The sequence below is a fragment of the Neofelis nebulosa genome, chromosome 4, assembly GCF_028018385.1.
Source record: "Neofelis nebulosa isolate mNeoNeb1 chromosome 4, mNeoNeb1.pri, whole genome shotgun sequence".
NCBI classification, from domain to species: Eukaryota; Metazoa; Chordata; class Mammalia; order Carnivora; family Felidae; genus Neofelis; species Neofelis nebulosa.
Genome location: NC_080785.1, coordinates 68,241,377 through 68,256,865, shown reverse-complemented (window position 1 = coordinate 68,256,865; position 15,489 = coordinate 68,241,377). Strand labels below are relative to the sequence as shown.

Sequence of the window (15,489 nt, the reverse complement as noted above, 5' to 3'; positions counted from 1 at the left end):
TATTTCCAGATCATTTAACATCTGCACAACTCTATTTTTGTTTGTTTGGTGTGGTTAATAGGCCTCTCTTTTTTTGGTGTAAATGAAGATGCATGGGAGGTAGAAATTGGTGGGGTCCTAATGTCCTATTTAGGGTGCTCCTTTTCCTCCTCTGCCTCCTGGGCCAATGGAGAAATAGGATCAAAGAGCCAGCAGACAGAGTAACAAAATGTCCCCCTTTTGACTAAAATAGCCTAGGCTGGAGGAGACAGCTTAATGCAGTAGCTAAAACGAACTTCCACACTCCCGATAACTCATGTCTAGACCTGTGGGGAAAGTGTAAGTCAGCACAAAAGACACTTTTACTCCGGCAACTTGTCTCCCCTGGTCCAAGTAAAGAGAGAAGAAAGAGACTTTCTCCAGGCCTCAGGACCTTTGATGGTTTAGTGTCCGTTATCTAGAAACATGGACCTATGGCTGTCATCCACCAACTGGGTAGTTCAGCCTACCTCCTTGGGGAGGGATAGGGGGCAGGGCAGACAGCCATAGAGGTTAGAGAAAAATCCCTCTTTATGGAAACCAGAAGAGTAAGACAGAAGCTTTTCTCTTTAACAGGGGGTGAACAGAAATTAAATTAAATAAATGATTCCATAATCTCTAAGACTTCCACCCATCCTCTCTCCTAATCAGCCCTCATCTCTGAGGCTTTCCTCCTCTTACAGTGCTTACCAGTCCTACCACCCTGCTGCTGGTCCTGTTCCCCACACCCCTGCCCTCAAGCATAGGCTCCACTGTAGCCCTTTCAGACTCTACCAGAAATACTGGTTCCTGGGAGAGAAGAGCCATGTAAGGCAGCTTGATGCCCTAGATTGAATGTGTCCCCCCAAAATTCATATGTTGAAACCTAATCCTCAATTATGAGGGTATTAGGAGGTGGGACCTTTGGGAGGTGATTAGGTCATAAGGGTAGAGCCCTCATGCATGGGATTAGTGCCATTATAAAAGAGGTCCCAGAGAAAGCCCTGGCCTTTTCTGCCATGTGATGTTTTAGGGAAAAGAGAGCAGTCTACAAACCAAGAAGCAGGCCCTCACCAGACACTGAATCTGCCCGCACCTTGATCTTGGACTTTCTAGCCTTCAGAGCTGTGAGAAATAGATTTTGTTGTTTATATGCCACCCAGTGCATAATATTTTGTTATAGCAGCCAGAATGGACTGAGACAGTTGATTAGGGGGAATTTGGAGTAGACCGGCCTAGTTTCTTCCTCTCTCTCAGTGAAAGGTGGATTTGTGGTAAAAACAGCTGCCACGGCCTCATCTACACTGTAGCAGCACTTCATTGAACTTCCTTTGGGAGACACATTTGTGAAGTAGTTTGTGTGCCAAGAATAATCTACCTCATTCTTTAGGAAATAGATGTAACTGGAGCCTCAAACTAGTTTTAAGTTCTATCTGTATTTAATACTAACCATGGTTCACCATGTGGATGATAATGTGAAAAACAGCAAAAGCTGGTTAGAGAAAAAAAAAATTAAAAAAAAACAGATGTGGAAATCCAGCTTAACATAATAATTCCTGGCTTAGTTTGAATAAATCTGAATATAAAGTTCACAAAGAAACTTACTTAGTCATTCAATAAACAGGTATTGATCACCAGTTATGAGCCAGGCATTGCTCTGATTGCCAGACAAATGTAGATGAAGGCTGTTGTCCCTGGCTTTGAGCGGCCCATAGTTTTAGGAGAGTGACAGAGAACTCTAGTCTAGTATGATTTGTGCTGTGAGAGAAGTACATACAAGCTGTTATGGGAATACATGGGCAGGCACTTGGCCCAGGTTTGAGGAGTTACTTGGGGAGATCTTTCTAGAAGAGTCCTGATGTGCCTCCTGAAGGGCAAGTTGAAATAGGCAAGATGAAGAGAGTAGAAGAAGAGACAAAGATGTCCTAATTAAGGCAGTAGTAATCGAATGAGCCAAAGCTCAGAGCGAAAGGGGGAGCTTGGCATGTTTGGATAATAGCAGGTAGCTTGGTATGGATGAAGATGTTAGGGAATGGTAATAAAAGAAAATAGAGGGATAAGCAAATCCAGATCATAGCTATGTACTACAATATGCAGTTTGTTCTCTTGTCCAAAGGCATTGAGGAGTGTTAAGCAAGGAAGAGCATGTGTGTGAAATAGCACCAACGAGAAGGAGCATATAGTGTAGGGTGAGCGAGGCCAGATGCAGGACACTCTGGGAGCATCCATGACACGAGACTGCAGTGGCTTGCAGTAAGAGAATTGACAGTGGGGCCAATGGGAAATGAAACTTGGGGAGACATTAAAACCCTCAAAATCAGGAGGAGTCAGCCATTTACTGGATGGAGAAAGTGACAGGGAGGGAAAAGTAAAAGACAATTCAGGCTTCTGTGTTTGGTACTCATTATACAAAAAAAAAAAAAAAAAAGTTAGAAGAGCATTAGGCTGGGGTAGAGCTGGGAAGGGCTTGAGAGTCAGGTTCAGAACATGTTGAGTTTTTTTTTTTTTTTAATTTTTTTTTTTTCCCAACGTTTTTTATTTATTTTTGGGACAGAGAGAGACAGAGCATGAATGGGGGAGGGGCAGAGAGAGAGAGGGAGACACAGAATCGGAAACAGGCTCCAGGCTCCGAGCCATCAGCCCAGAGCCTGACGCGGGGCTCGAACTCACGGACTGCGAGATCGTGACCTGGCTGAAGTCGGACGCTTAACCGACTGCACCACCCAGGCGCCCCAGAACATGTTGAGTTTAATGTGCCACAAGAAAAGGTATAATAAGGAGGTGAACACATGAGTCAGGGTGGTTTCAGGATGGGTGTGGACATATGTGCATGTGTGTGGATCTACTTTGGGGCAATGGAGGAGTAGGGCAGAAGGACCCATGGATAGGGATAAGCTCCTCCAAGGGTGTGTGGAGACTAAGAAGAATAAAGGAACAGAAATGAGACCCTGGGAGAATACCTTCTTTTCAGAAATAGGCAAAAGAATAATGAGCTAGACAGATAGAGGCAACACTAAGAAGTGGCCCAGAAGCCAGAAAATAAAAACTCTGAGAGTGACCCATCTTACGTGCTACAAAGAGGTCATATAAAGTTAGCACTTGAGAACATCTTCTGAGTTTAGCACAGTGTGATTATTAGTAACCTTGGACGAAGTAGTGTCAGTACTGGGGCAGATGGCAGTGGGTGAGGAGTGAAGCAGACAGCAAGTGTCAACAATCGGCTCAGCCTGGCTGTGAAAAAAAGAAGGATAGTGTGGGTGTTCAGTGGGTAAGATGCCAGTGGGTGCGAAAGACCTTAGGAGAATTTCCTGTAAATGGTGAATTGACGATATAAAAGATTCGCAATTGGGAGCCACCTCCTAATGGATGAAGCCATGTCCTTGAAGACTAGGGACAGGATTGGGTGTGGAACACCGGGAAGGGATTAGCTTTGGGTAGGAAGAGGGCAACATGCCCCTGGTGGCAGGGGAGAAGCATGGAGGGGTACAGATGCAGATACATTTTTGGGGAGCCGTAAGTAGAGGAGATCCTCACCTGATGGTTCCTCTTTCTTCTGTAGAGTGGGATGCTAGCCCACCGGCTGGCAGTGAGGAGACAGGTGGTGATGGGCAATGGAGGTAGGGCCAGGGGAGAGGAGAGCAGGGGTGAAAGCGTGCTGGCAAGAATGAGAGGGAAGGCCTACAGCACAATATGAGATTTCTGGATAGCCTAAGGTCAGAGATTATGAACTTACATAAATTAACTTCCTAAAAATGTTTTTTTTTTTTTAAATCACTGGAATAGCCTTTTTTATTTCCCAAACCAGAACTAAACAGGATCCCATGCTGAACATACTGTTTCTTGCTGGTTCCTTTCCTAAAATGCTTCTCTTTCCTCTTTCCACTGCTCCCCCCGCTAGAGTTGGCTGTACAGAAGATTTTCCGGCTTCAGTGAAGCCACTTTTCCAAGAAAGCATGGAACAGATCACAGAAGCAAGTGCCAGCTTGCCTACTTCCCCCTCTTCACTTGCATACATTCAGCTGGAGTTCTGAAAAGAGGAAGTCAGGAGACTTTTTTTTTTTTTTTCTTTAAGAAAGAAGAAGCAGGAAGCACAGGCAGGTGGAAATACTGGGGGGAGAAGAGGGGGGAGAAAGAGGAAAGGGAACAAATACTGCAAAAAAAAAATCATGAGCCAAAACGTAAATTGAAATGATGTCAGAGATCAGAAAGGAAAGGGAAAGGAGCAAAGAAAAGATCTATCTACTTTCTGACCTGGTCTTTCTGTTCAAATATGTGGCAGCCTCAAACTGGGAACCCCGGCCCCATGGGAAGTAGGTTTTCAGTGAGTTCCTTTCTCTCCTGCCTAATTTATCTGTATCGGTGGTCAGGTGTTCTGGGCTTTTGTTTGTTTCTTTGGCCTAACCCCACAATTTAAAAGTCAAGTGCCTAGAATATCTCAGAAATAAGGGGACCAGATTCGGTGCCATTCAAGGGTCACAAATGAGCCCTCATGATATGCAGGCATTACTGTTCTGGGTATGGAGGATTTGCAGAAAAATGGCAAACAGTCTCTACTTTTGCAATATCATTTCTCCCTAGTGAAAGGAGACTGTGGCTTCGGACTTATGTAGGTGTAAGAGACCAGTCCTCTGGCTTTTATCAGCCAGCCAGACATTTATTAGCAACCAGCTTCTTAGAGAAAAATAAGGAGCTTGAGTACGGCCTTAACTGTGCCATTGCTTGTATCACCTTCTAACCTCTTGTCCCCTGATGCTTCTGACTCAGATTTGCCCCCCAACCCACCCCCATCAAGACGCTGATGTAATGCAAGCAGATACCAGCTGAAGCCAGAATAGAATGGATAGTTATCTGGGGAGATAAAGTGACAGTGTTGCCTGTTCAAGCTATTGTTCAAAGGAACATGTCTTTTATTTATAGTTGTTAGAATTTAAAGGCATAGACAGCCAGAGCTTGACATTCCCTCTTCTTACTATAACTCGTTTCCTAGAAATAGGCTTTAGCAAATAGCTACCTTCTTTGTATGTAAATTGAATGTGTTAGATAGGTGTTTTATACCTGGTTTCATATTCTTCTAATAGGTTCTATTACTGTTTTGGTTAAGGTTGGTTTCTAAATTTTAATGCATCAATATTTTGCTTTTATACGACACTATTTTAGCTTTGCTTATCTGAGGCACAGGTTGCCTCAAGAAAGCAGGAGGTTTAAAAAAAATGCCAAATATAGGTGACGTTCCTATTAATAACATTTTCATACTTTAGTCGGGTATGGCTCCGTAAATTAAGTCTCCAAATTGTTAGCGGGTTTGCAAATTGGCACTCCTTAATAGATTCCATGGTGGTTTGGGGGGCTTCTGTGCCATGAGGTTCCCAGGATGCCACGAACCTTCTGTCGCTCCAGGGAAGTGACTTCATTTCTCTAAGCCTTTACTGAGAAGTGTTATGTGCCTTGTATTCTTGGACTGTTTTTTTCTGAAGCTCTGAGATTTTACAGATTGAACCTCGTGAATCTTTACCACCCCTCTGCAAGAAAGGGAGGAATAGTGCCTCTAAACCTTTTTGAATTACTTGAAACAAAGATAATAGAGTGTGAGGAATACAAGATAAACTTGGCTGGCCCATTTTTTTAGCAGGTTTGCTGATGAACAAGAAATAATTATTTTTATACAAACACGAAAATAGCTTATTATTTGTAAACTTCATTTGTTGTAATGATACAGATAAAGAAATTTACTTTCTCCCCAAGATTAAAAAAAATCTGACATGGTATGCTTCTATTTAAACACTAATTTGAAAAAAGTATTAAAGCTAGATTATATGAAGGAACTTCTGCTCAAGAACATTGTCATAGCAGCCTTTCTGTGAACAGGATTAATCACAAAAATAACGAATATGCCTTATGAACATAATATTCGAAGTAATTTTCAAAAATTTGGCTATTAACTATAAGGTTAATTGATTCTTTTCTTCTCGCTCCATTGTGGTTAACATACTCATTCTTCCCTTTAAAGACCCATTTTATTATGCAAATGAAAAAAATTGAAAGACTTTGTGTCTAAGAGAGAGGGCTGCTTTTTTGCCGGGGAACTCATGCACCTGTTTCAGCCCTCAGCCCCCACCTCTGCTTCCACTGGCTGCCAAGCTAGACTCAGAGATCAGAGTAGCGGGTGTGGGGTCCTTGAATTTTGACTCACATTTTCTTTGTGACTTACTCTCATTTTGCCTTGTAGTTTCTCCCCTCCCAGCTCTCAGCATGCCAACAGCAGCTGCACCATGGCCCTCACGCTGCTGCCAAAGGGCAGGCAGCCTCCTTGGAGACTGTAATGTTGCACTCTAGCCAACTGTTAAGAGATAGATGTTGGAGTCATACATACAGCACAGCTGAAATTCAGATCTTTCTAGGAGGCATTTGGTGGAACACTTTTTCCATGGTAATTTTTAATTAATTTTTAAGTTTTGGAGACTTTTCTATTTTGGACAGTTTTCAAACATGTGCAAAGGTAGGAACACTACCGAAGCACATTCCCACGTAGCTTCTAGCTCTCCATTTTGACAGTAATCAACTTATTGACAATCTTGTTTCACTGTCCCTGTTTTCCCTGTGGTTCATCCAGACAACTGGTAGACTTATTTCCGGGGATAAATACCTCCTAAATTACAGTTGCTTTTCTGTCCTCCTTCAGTCTAAGATCTGTCACCTTGATGATTTTTTCAGTCCTTTCTAATGGTAAAAGATAGGAGAGTCTCCTTTCCTTCTAAATTAAGCTAAGATATGCTATGTTGGCACCTGTCATATTTTCTAATACCATCCCCGAAATTTTCAAGGCTTTGTGCATTCAGCTGGCCAGTCTATCCAGAGTACATCTAAGGTGTGCAGGGTCTTAGAATGTGGAGCATTAAAGGTCACTGAGTTGGATTCTCCATGTCACCACAGACTAGCTATGTAACCTGGGACAACTTCCTTCACATTTGTGTGCTTCTGTGTCCTCTTATTTTTACCGTGGGGTCAATAGTAGTACACCACCACCCCCCCACTACCCCCAGAGGTGTGGTAGGGCTTAAATGAGAGAGTACATTTAAACAGCTCAGATGGAGCTGGCTCAAAGGTCATGTCCAGTATATGCAGCTTGCTTCCATCTTTCTCCTCCTCATTTTTCATCCCTCACTGCTCATTTTACAGAAGAGAGAAGTGAGGTCCAGGTGGATGAAGCATATGCCAGTTTTATCAGGAGAACTTGAACAAGGAATCACATGTCTCAACTCCTTTATTATCCAAGATGCAGTTTGCCATAGTCTTGTCCTTAAGGAATTGGTGCTCTGACACATAGGAATGATTTGTAAAGGAAAGGAAGGGGGATTAATCAAAGCCTGCACAAAGAAATAAATATTGCTGCCAGAGAGTTAAACCTGAGAAGGGATGTATTTAGAAAGCAAAGTAGTGGGGCACCCGGGTAGCTCAGTCGGTTAAGCGTCCGACTTCAGCTCGGGTCATGAGCTGAAGCCCTGCATGGGGCTCTGTGCTGACAGCTTGGAGCCTGAAGCCTGTTTCGGATTCTGTGTCTCCCTCTCTCTCTCTGCCCCTCCCCCGCTCACACTCTGTCTCTCTGTCTCTGAGAAATGAATAAACCTTAAAAAAAGAAATAAGCAAGCAAAGTGGTACAAGTAATGTACCTCCTCATTGGAGAGAGTGAGATTTCAAAAATGTTTTTGTTTAAGAAAGGAGATGATTTGGCTAATGAAACTGGAGAACATTCTGTATACAAGGAAGAAAGAGAAGAAAGTTCAAGCATGGGATGCTACTAATAGATCCAACAAACATTTGCATGTGAGATTAAGAGGGAAGGCAAGATATAAGAGCGGAGGGTAAGGTAAGATGATTTGAGCCACCAGTGGATGTCAGCAACAAAAGAGATGGATGGATCCCAGACCTTATCTAAAGCCAAGTGGCATCTGCCATTCCTAAAGTTTTTCTTTATTTGCTTACTTTAACATGTGCTAAGCATTATTGTACTTACTTGGGAACATCATCACTTCATTAATCCTCACAGCAATCCTATGAAATAGGTACTATTATTGATCTTGAAATACAGCCAAGGAAACTGAGCACATGGAAGTTAAAGAACTTGCCCATGGCGTAAGCAAGAGACCTTGGATTTGCACCCAGGCAGTATGTCTCTACAATCTGTGCTCTCAACACTCTGTTGTGCTGCTCCAGGGTAAGCCCCTGTGAGTAGGTCATCTTGAAGAAACCAGTGATAGATAGGTGATACTTTCTAAAGAGGCTAGAATTGTGGCATCGTTACTCAGTGACACCTGTGCTCTCATCTGACCCAGGGATCCTTTGTCTTTAAGCCTCGGTCAGGTTTCAGGAGGCAGGTTCTGTCCACCGCATACATGGACCTTTCTAATAAGCTTTGTCATAGCAGGGCACACTTGCCTTGTTCTAGCTGCAATCCTAAGAAAGTGCTCTGGTGTTTTATTTATGATGTCATAAGACAACTCTTGCTAGGGATGTGTTTGGTTAATTCAAAGTCATTTACTAACAGATTTCTTGAGGGTCTCTGTTCTGTGTTGGGCATGCCTTGTGAAGAGAGTAGTTCCTCTCTTACAGAATCTCCATGGAGTTTTCCTTTCTAGAGCTTCTCATTAGCATATCACTACCATCATTTCTCTCAATTCATGAAGCAAAAGAAAAATTGGGAGAAGCCTCTCTTGACCCCACATCCCCTTCCAGCAACCGGCACATATCTCTTTTCCCATTTGCAGTATAATGTCTAGAAATGCTGTCTGTTCTATTTGTCCTCACTTGCCTTCCTCCTGTTGTCTTTTAAACACAACACCAAGCAGACTTTCTTCTCAAGATCTCCTCCAGCTCCAGACTCCTATGAGATCCCTCTACCTACTAACAGCTCCACCTGGATGTCTGTTAGGCACGTGGAACATCCAGAACAACTCCTGATCTTCCTGCCTTGCCTGCTCCCTCATGACACCCTTTCCCATCCCTGTAAATGGAGACTCCATCCTTGTTGCTTAAGCCACGAACTTTGGCTTCATCCTTGATCCTGCTCTTGCTCTCATACCCCACATCCATTCCATCAGCAAATCCTATTGGCTTTCTCCTTGGTCTATCCACATTCCAGCCATTCTGTCTCACCCTTAGTATCACCACCTGACCCACAAGCCCAGCTGGTCTTCCTGCTTCCTTCCCTGGCCACAGTACCCCCCACACCCACCATTAGCTATAGTCAACACAGCAACCAAAGCAATTCTTTTGACATCAGTAAGAATACATCTCTTCTGCAACAATATGTTCTTCAAAATTTTTGTAATGCCTACATGCCACAATATGGATGGATTTCATACATAAAATATTAAGTGAAAGAAGCCAGAAACAAGAGTTCATACTGTATGGTGACTTCATGTAAAATACAGGTAATACCAACCTGTGCTATTAGAAATCAGGATGGTGACTGAGGGGCAGGGAGTTGGTTGTGACTGAAAGAGAGCACCTCGAGGGCCTCTGGAGAAGCTGGTCATTTCTGTTTATTACTTTGGGTGCTGGTTGCTCACAGGTATTTGGTTGGTTAAAATTGAGCAAGCTCAATACTTATGATGCACCCTTTTCTGTATGTCTTTTCCACTTCAATAACAAGTTTCACAGAACTGTTATTTCTTACACAGAAAACCATCCTCCTCTACTCAGAAGGAATTTATCAGCACTTGCAACTGTTATGATATAAGCCTCATGCAGGCAAAAATCTTGTCTGCTTTCATCCACTCAGCAAATACTGAGCACTGCGCACTGATCTGGGCACTGGGGATACAGCAGTGAACATGGGAAATAAAAACTCCCTAAGCTTCTAAGGGGTGATACTAGAATAAATTATACACCATGTAACAAGGTACTGAGGGCTAAGGAGAGGAAAAAGCAGGAGAGGAAGATGGAATGCTGGAGTGGGGGGAGTGAGGGCCAGGAGACAGTTAAAATAAGGTGGGCAGGAAAGGCCTCCCTGAGAAGGACATGGGAGAAGGAGCCCTGGTGGGTCTGGGAGAAGAATCTTCGGGGCAGAGGGATTGGAGAAGAGGGAGCCAGGACAGACTAGCTGGAGAAACTGTCAGAGAGGTACTGGGGCCAGATCAGGAAGGGCCTTGTAGGCCTTTGTAAAGACTCTGGAGTTTTATCCCCCAGGTGGGGACTGACTAGAGCAGGTCCTGACCTGGTTTAAGCTAGGTTTTAGCCACTTGGAGCAGCAGGCCACTCGTTCTCATTTTCGTAAACATACTTACAACTTTTTACTCAATCTCCTGTGGATAGATACTTAGGTAGTTTCCAGTACGGGGCTTGCGTAGAGTGCTATGAACACCCTAGTGCACATCTTTTGGTAAAGTACTATATGCAAGGTCTACCAATCTTAAAGAAATTGAACAAGATACATCAGCTTGTGTAACATAACATACTAGTTCCAGCGAAAGTCGGGCAATCAATCAATACTTGGGGTACACAGGGGAGGTAAATGCTCAAGTTTATCTTAGGGAATAGAAGGTGGAGGATACATGCATCCATACAGAGTATGCAAGGTAACCTATGCTAGGTGAAGAATACAAAGAAATGTCAAATAGATAGCTTGCTCTCAGGTACCCTAGAGTCTAGTTGGAAATAAGACATATGCATAGGAAATAGCCACTAGCAAGAACACAAACATGAAATGCCAAATAATATCCTAGTCAGTTTGCCCCATATTCTCTCTGAAGCAGGCAGGGCCACTTTGGACTATGATCATCTACAATTTCACAGGGAACCTGGGAGTTCTATAAAGCCTGGAAGCTTACATCAGATTTGGGAGCCAGACTTTGTAGACCTTATCTGGGCTAGGGAAATAGCAAGAATGCAGGCTTGTATTTAGGGGGCCCTGAGTGGTCAGCCTCAGTCAGAGAAGGGTTTAGGATTCATTTTAAAGCCTAGTAGAGATTTAGGTGGATGTATTTCTCAAGTAAGTAAATAGCAGCATTCCAACCTGGGAATATTTCTATATTCCACATTTCTCCATCATTTTGATATATTAATGCCACATTTACCATTTCTAAACCTCAAAGTCCACAAGGTCTAAATGACTTAAATATATATGTATTTTTAGACTGGCAAAGAAAACTCATCCAGTGTGACTGTAGCAGGCCCCGAGGTGGAAAATAAGGCAGGCCAGACTTTGGAAAACAACTCATTAATGGCTGAACTCGTCAACGACGTACCCTTCACCTTGGCCCCACACGTGCTGGCTGTGCAGGGCACCATCAGTGACCTTCCAGACCACTTACTCTCCTATGATGTCAGCGAAAATTTATCACGGTTTTGGTATGATTTCACTCTTGAAAATTCAGTGCTCTGTGATTTGTAATCTTTATGTCTATTTGCACCTTAACAGCTTTCAACAAAGCTTTGCCTATTTTATTTAACCCGTTTGATGTTCTTTGCCATTTCACTGCTTAACCGTCCCCAGAAACACAAGGATCATAAAGCAAATGTCATTGTGTTCATTACTCTGTTTTTTAGAATAAAGGATATTTGTATAAAAGTGGGACTAAAGTTCTACCTCCTTTCCCCCCAGATAATAAATTTAAAACTTAGGCTATCAAGGTTCTATGAAAGGAGTAGACTTCAACCGGTCTCTCAAAATAGAACACCTCAGGTTTGTCTTAGAAGAGCTGTGGCACTTTTCTTAGTTACCACGACTCTGAAGTCTGTGCTTCGAATGGAGCGTGACTTGTCTGCTTTGGAGGAAGTTTGAGTTAATGGTACTCCCTTTATTCTTCCACAGTGTTTATGAATGAATTCAGAAGAAAAAAAAAAAATGTTGCCAGTTAGCTTAATCTCTTCAGTCCGGATTTAGACACTGGGGTGGAAATGTAAAACTTTTCCTACAAAGCAGTGGTAGTTTGCTGACACACAGATGTGGTACCTGCTCTGGATGCTGTCTCTTTTGAGTGATACGTATCAGTTTCCTCCAACCCACGGCAGTCCTTACCACCTTGAATGGTTCCTGGGTTCCTGCCTTTGTTTTCTGCCTTGTTGCAACTTCAGAGTGTGTGCTCTCTCCAGCTTTCCAGAGAGCTTCCCCTGTTTCTACTTCAGCTGGCATTTGCTCTCCTTACCACATATGTTCCCAGTTTATGAAGAGATCCACGTTTCCTTTCAACCTCTCTGCCTCCTAAAGAAAAACATCTCATGACGATGCATATTATTGCTGATAACACCCTTATTTAGAAATTTGTTGGCCACAATACAGATGGGAATGTTTTACTGCTAGAAAAACTAAAATCGACTCATTTCCAATTAGAGTGTAGGCAAAACACCTAACTAGGACTTTCAGTTCTTGGCTATCCCTTATTTATTCCAACTAAAACAGTACAGAACTGCCATTGGTCAATAAACTGTAAAGGGGAGAGGTAAACTGTGACAGAGTATTTTCCATGCCATGGAAAATTTAAATCACATTTGTTTTGATTAGAAGCAATACAATTTATTGATTCTGTGCCAAATTTTAAGTATATTTTTCACAAAGATAGAGTGCCATAGCAAAACTAAACACTGTGCAAAAAGGTACGTGAATCATTCAAGTTTTAATGTGTTATGCATGTTTGTTTAATAAATGTAGCATGGTCTTGATAAAAATTGCGTATTATTTAAAAGTTAAAAGAACATTTCTATTGACAAAAATAGGCTTCATTTACAAAAAACATTACCCCATGAGAGGTGATTGATTACATTAAATCTTTACATAGTTTTCATAAAACATCAGTCTAGGAAATGTGACATGTTACTAACACAAATGTGAACATTTTATAGCAGTTTCTGTGAAAACAGCCTTTTCAATATCCATGTTAATGTACCTTGAGGCTAAATGTTAAGTATGTCATCAATTGGTCTAATATGCGTTAAATTTTATCTAAAATGCTTATACATTTCATTTATATTTATGTCTACCATGTTATAAATATGCTTGTAAGTATTTTCATTTGTCTAAAATAATTGTTATATTTAAATAAATGTGAAATAAAATAAACTGATATTTTGATTATTCTCAGATCCAGAGAAAAATGGTTTTCTTTATATTATTCATACCTGAATGCAAGTTATTAAATCTTTTGTGAGGCAAAGATTTAAGTTTATAGTTTGTGCAGTGCAGCCAAAGTATGAAATTTCCACTTACCTATAAATTTTAAGAAGTAACACTGAAAATGGTAAGATCGCTAGGACTAGAGAGATTTGGAAGAAATCACATGAATACCTTGCTCTAGACAGATCCTCATCATCCCAAAATTGAGTAAGGGCTAGTGTTCATGACCTCTTTTGTTTTTTAACAAAAACATTTTAGTTTTCTTAAGCCTGTCTATAAGTCAATGTTACTATTTTAAAGCTGGAAGAAACATTAGAGATCAGCCAGCTGACTTCATTTACCCAAGAGAAACTTGAAGCCTAGAGGGGTTAAATGACCTAACTCACCTGGTTAGTGATAGACATTTATTTTAATAGTGTTCATAATTATCAATTATAACAAAGCCGTATGCTCTGGTGGAAAGAGTTCGGGCATTTGAGGCAACCAGATGGAGTTTGTAATGGCTCCCTTACTTACAAGCTGTGGGACTTGGTCACTTACCTAACTTCTGGTGCTCTTCGTTCTCTTGCTTGTTAAATAGTAATTGTATGCACCTTGCAGGATTGTGTAGTTTTAGACGGTGTTTGTCAGATACTTGGCAGCATAAAGCTTGATACACCATAGGTGTTCTGAGAAAGAGTGCTGCTATAATTCTCATTACTAACCACACATGCACACTAGTCTAACAAAATGCAAAATACGAATGAACCGAACTGCTTAAAAAGTAATATAAAAAATAGCTACCTACATTTACTGTAGGTCCCTCTTGCCCTATTATTTTTTTCCATATTAAATACCTAACTATAAAACAATTCTAAAATATGTTGGTTGACTCACTGCAGTTCCTTAGTTAAGAATTCCTTAAGGAACATTTTTTCTTCCTCTTATTATTAAGCATCATGGTCATTGTCATTAATATAAGTCATCAGTGGAAAGTACAGTAGATAGAGAATATACAAGTGATTTGACTGAATCTTATTTTTAGCCCTAAAATATATTCAGGAAGTTGCATGTATTTTTTCCCCAGCTTTCTTTAAAGTCGTTTGCATCTTTTTCTAAAAGCAAAATTAGATAATTCTGACCAACTTAATATGGTTAAATTTTGATCAACTGAACTTTAAAATTATTTTTTAATGTTTGTTTATTTTTGAGAGAGCGCGCACGTGTAAGCGGCGGAGGGGCAGAGAGAGAGGGAAACAGAATGGAAGCAGGCTCCAGGCTCCGAGCTGTCAGCACAGAATCCAATGTGGGTCTGGAACTCAAGAACCCTGAGATCATGATCTGAGCTGAAGATGGGCGCTTAACTGACTGAGCCACCCAGGCGACCTTCACCTGAACTTTTAATATTGTACCATTGGTGCACCTGGATGGCTCAGTTGGTTAAGCATCTGACTTTGGCTTAGGTCAAGATCTTGGGGTTTGTGCGATCCCACAGTTTGTGTGATCTCACAGTTCGTGAGTTCAAGCCCCAAGTCGGGCTCTGTGCTGAAAGCTTGGAGCCTGGATCCTGCCTCCGATTCTGGATTCTTTGTCTCCCTCTCTCTTTGCCCCTCCCCCACTCATGCTCTGACTCTCTCTCTCTCTCTCTCTCTCTCTCTCTCTCTCAAAAATAAATAAACATTAAAAAAAATTTAAGTTGTACCATTAAGTGTTAACAAAGGCACATCTCTTGTTAACAGTTCTGGAAATCCGCAATAGTTTTGTGGGTTTAAGTAAACATTCATTGACACCAACACCTTTTTTCCCTTTCTCAAAGTAAAATGATAAATTAGAAATATTCCCATAGTCCTGAAATCTTATAATTCTAACGGACAAATATGGAATACCAAAGAAATAATCTCATCCATGTTCTAAAACAGTGATATATCACACCTTACTCCCTTACCTATCATGATAACAAATGATCAATAAATGAACATTGCCTTCGGTTACCTAGCAAAAAATGTTAATTTCAGAGATGATACATTGTCTTATTAATTATGTCCTTAATAACATTCACATGAAATATAAGTATATTGGATAGGTGGCTGAAGGATGTTGCATCTTTTAAAGCCACTGAGAAATATGGATTTGTGGATATTATCTTTAGAGCATTTGTGTCCTACTACTAAGGGCGTGACCTAAATATTATTGAAAAATCTGAAACTCTCAAAATAAGTCTTATTCCACTGATATTACATTGGCCTGAAAGATAAAGTATTATGTGCCAGGAAAATGACTATGCCAAATGATTTGGTGGATAGGTGTGCATGAAAAAGAGAAAGAGAGGTACTGATTGATGTGTGGGAGCTCTGTCACAGTCAAAATAGCAGTATGTTAAACATCATTAAATAAAGTTTTTATTT

The 15,489-nt window shown here is 41.2% G+C and overlaps 1 protein-coding gene across 1 annotated transcript in view; it reads left to right on the top strand.

Moving 5' to 3' along the window:
- The window catches only part of UMAD1 (UBAP1-MVB12-associated (UMA) domain containing 1), a 221,022-nt gene extending 207,950 nt beyond the window's left edge, over positions 1-13,072 (top strand). The window contains exon 4 of the mRNA XM_058728726.1: positions 11,129-13,072. Within this exon, the coding sequence (XP_058584709.1) occupies positions 11,129-11,386 (258 nt within the window). The 3' untranslated portion in view covers positions 11,387-13,072. The remainder of the gene's footprint in view (positions 1-11,128) is intronic.
- Positions 13,073-15,489: the final 2,417 nt, after the last annotated feature.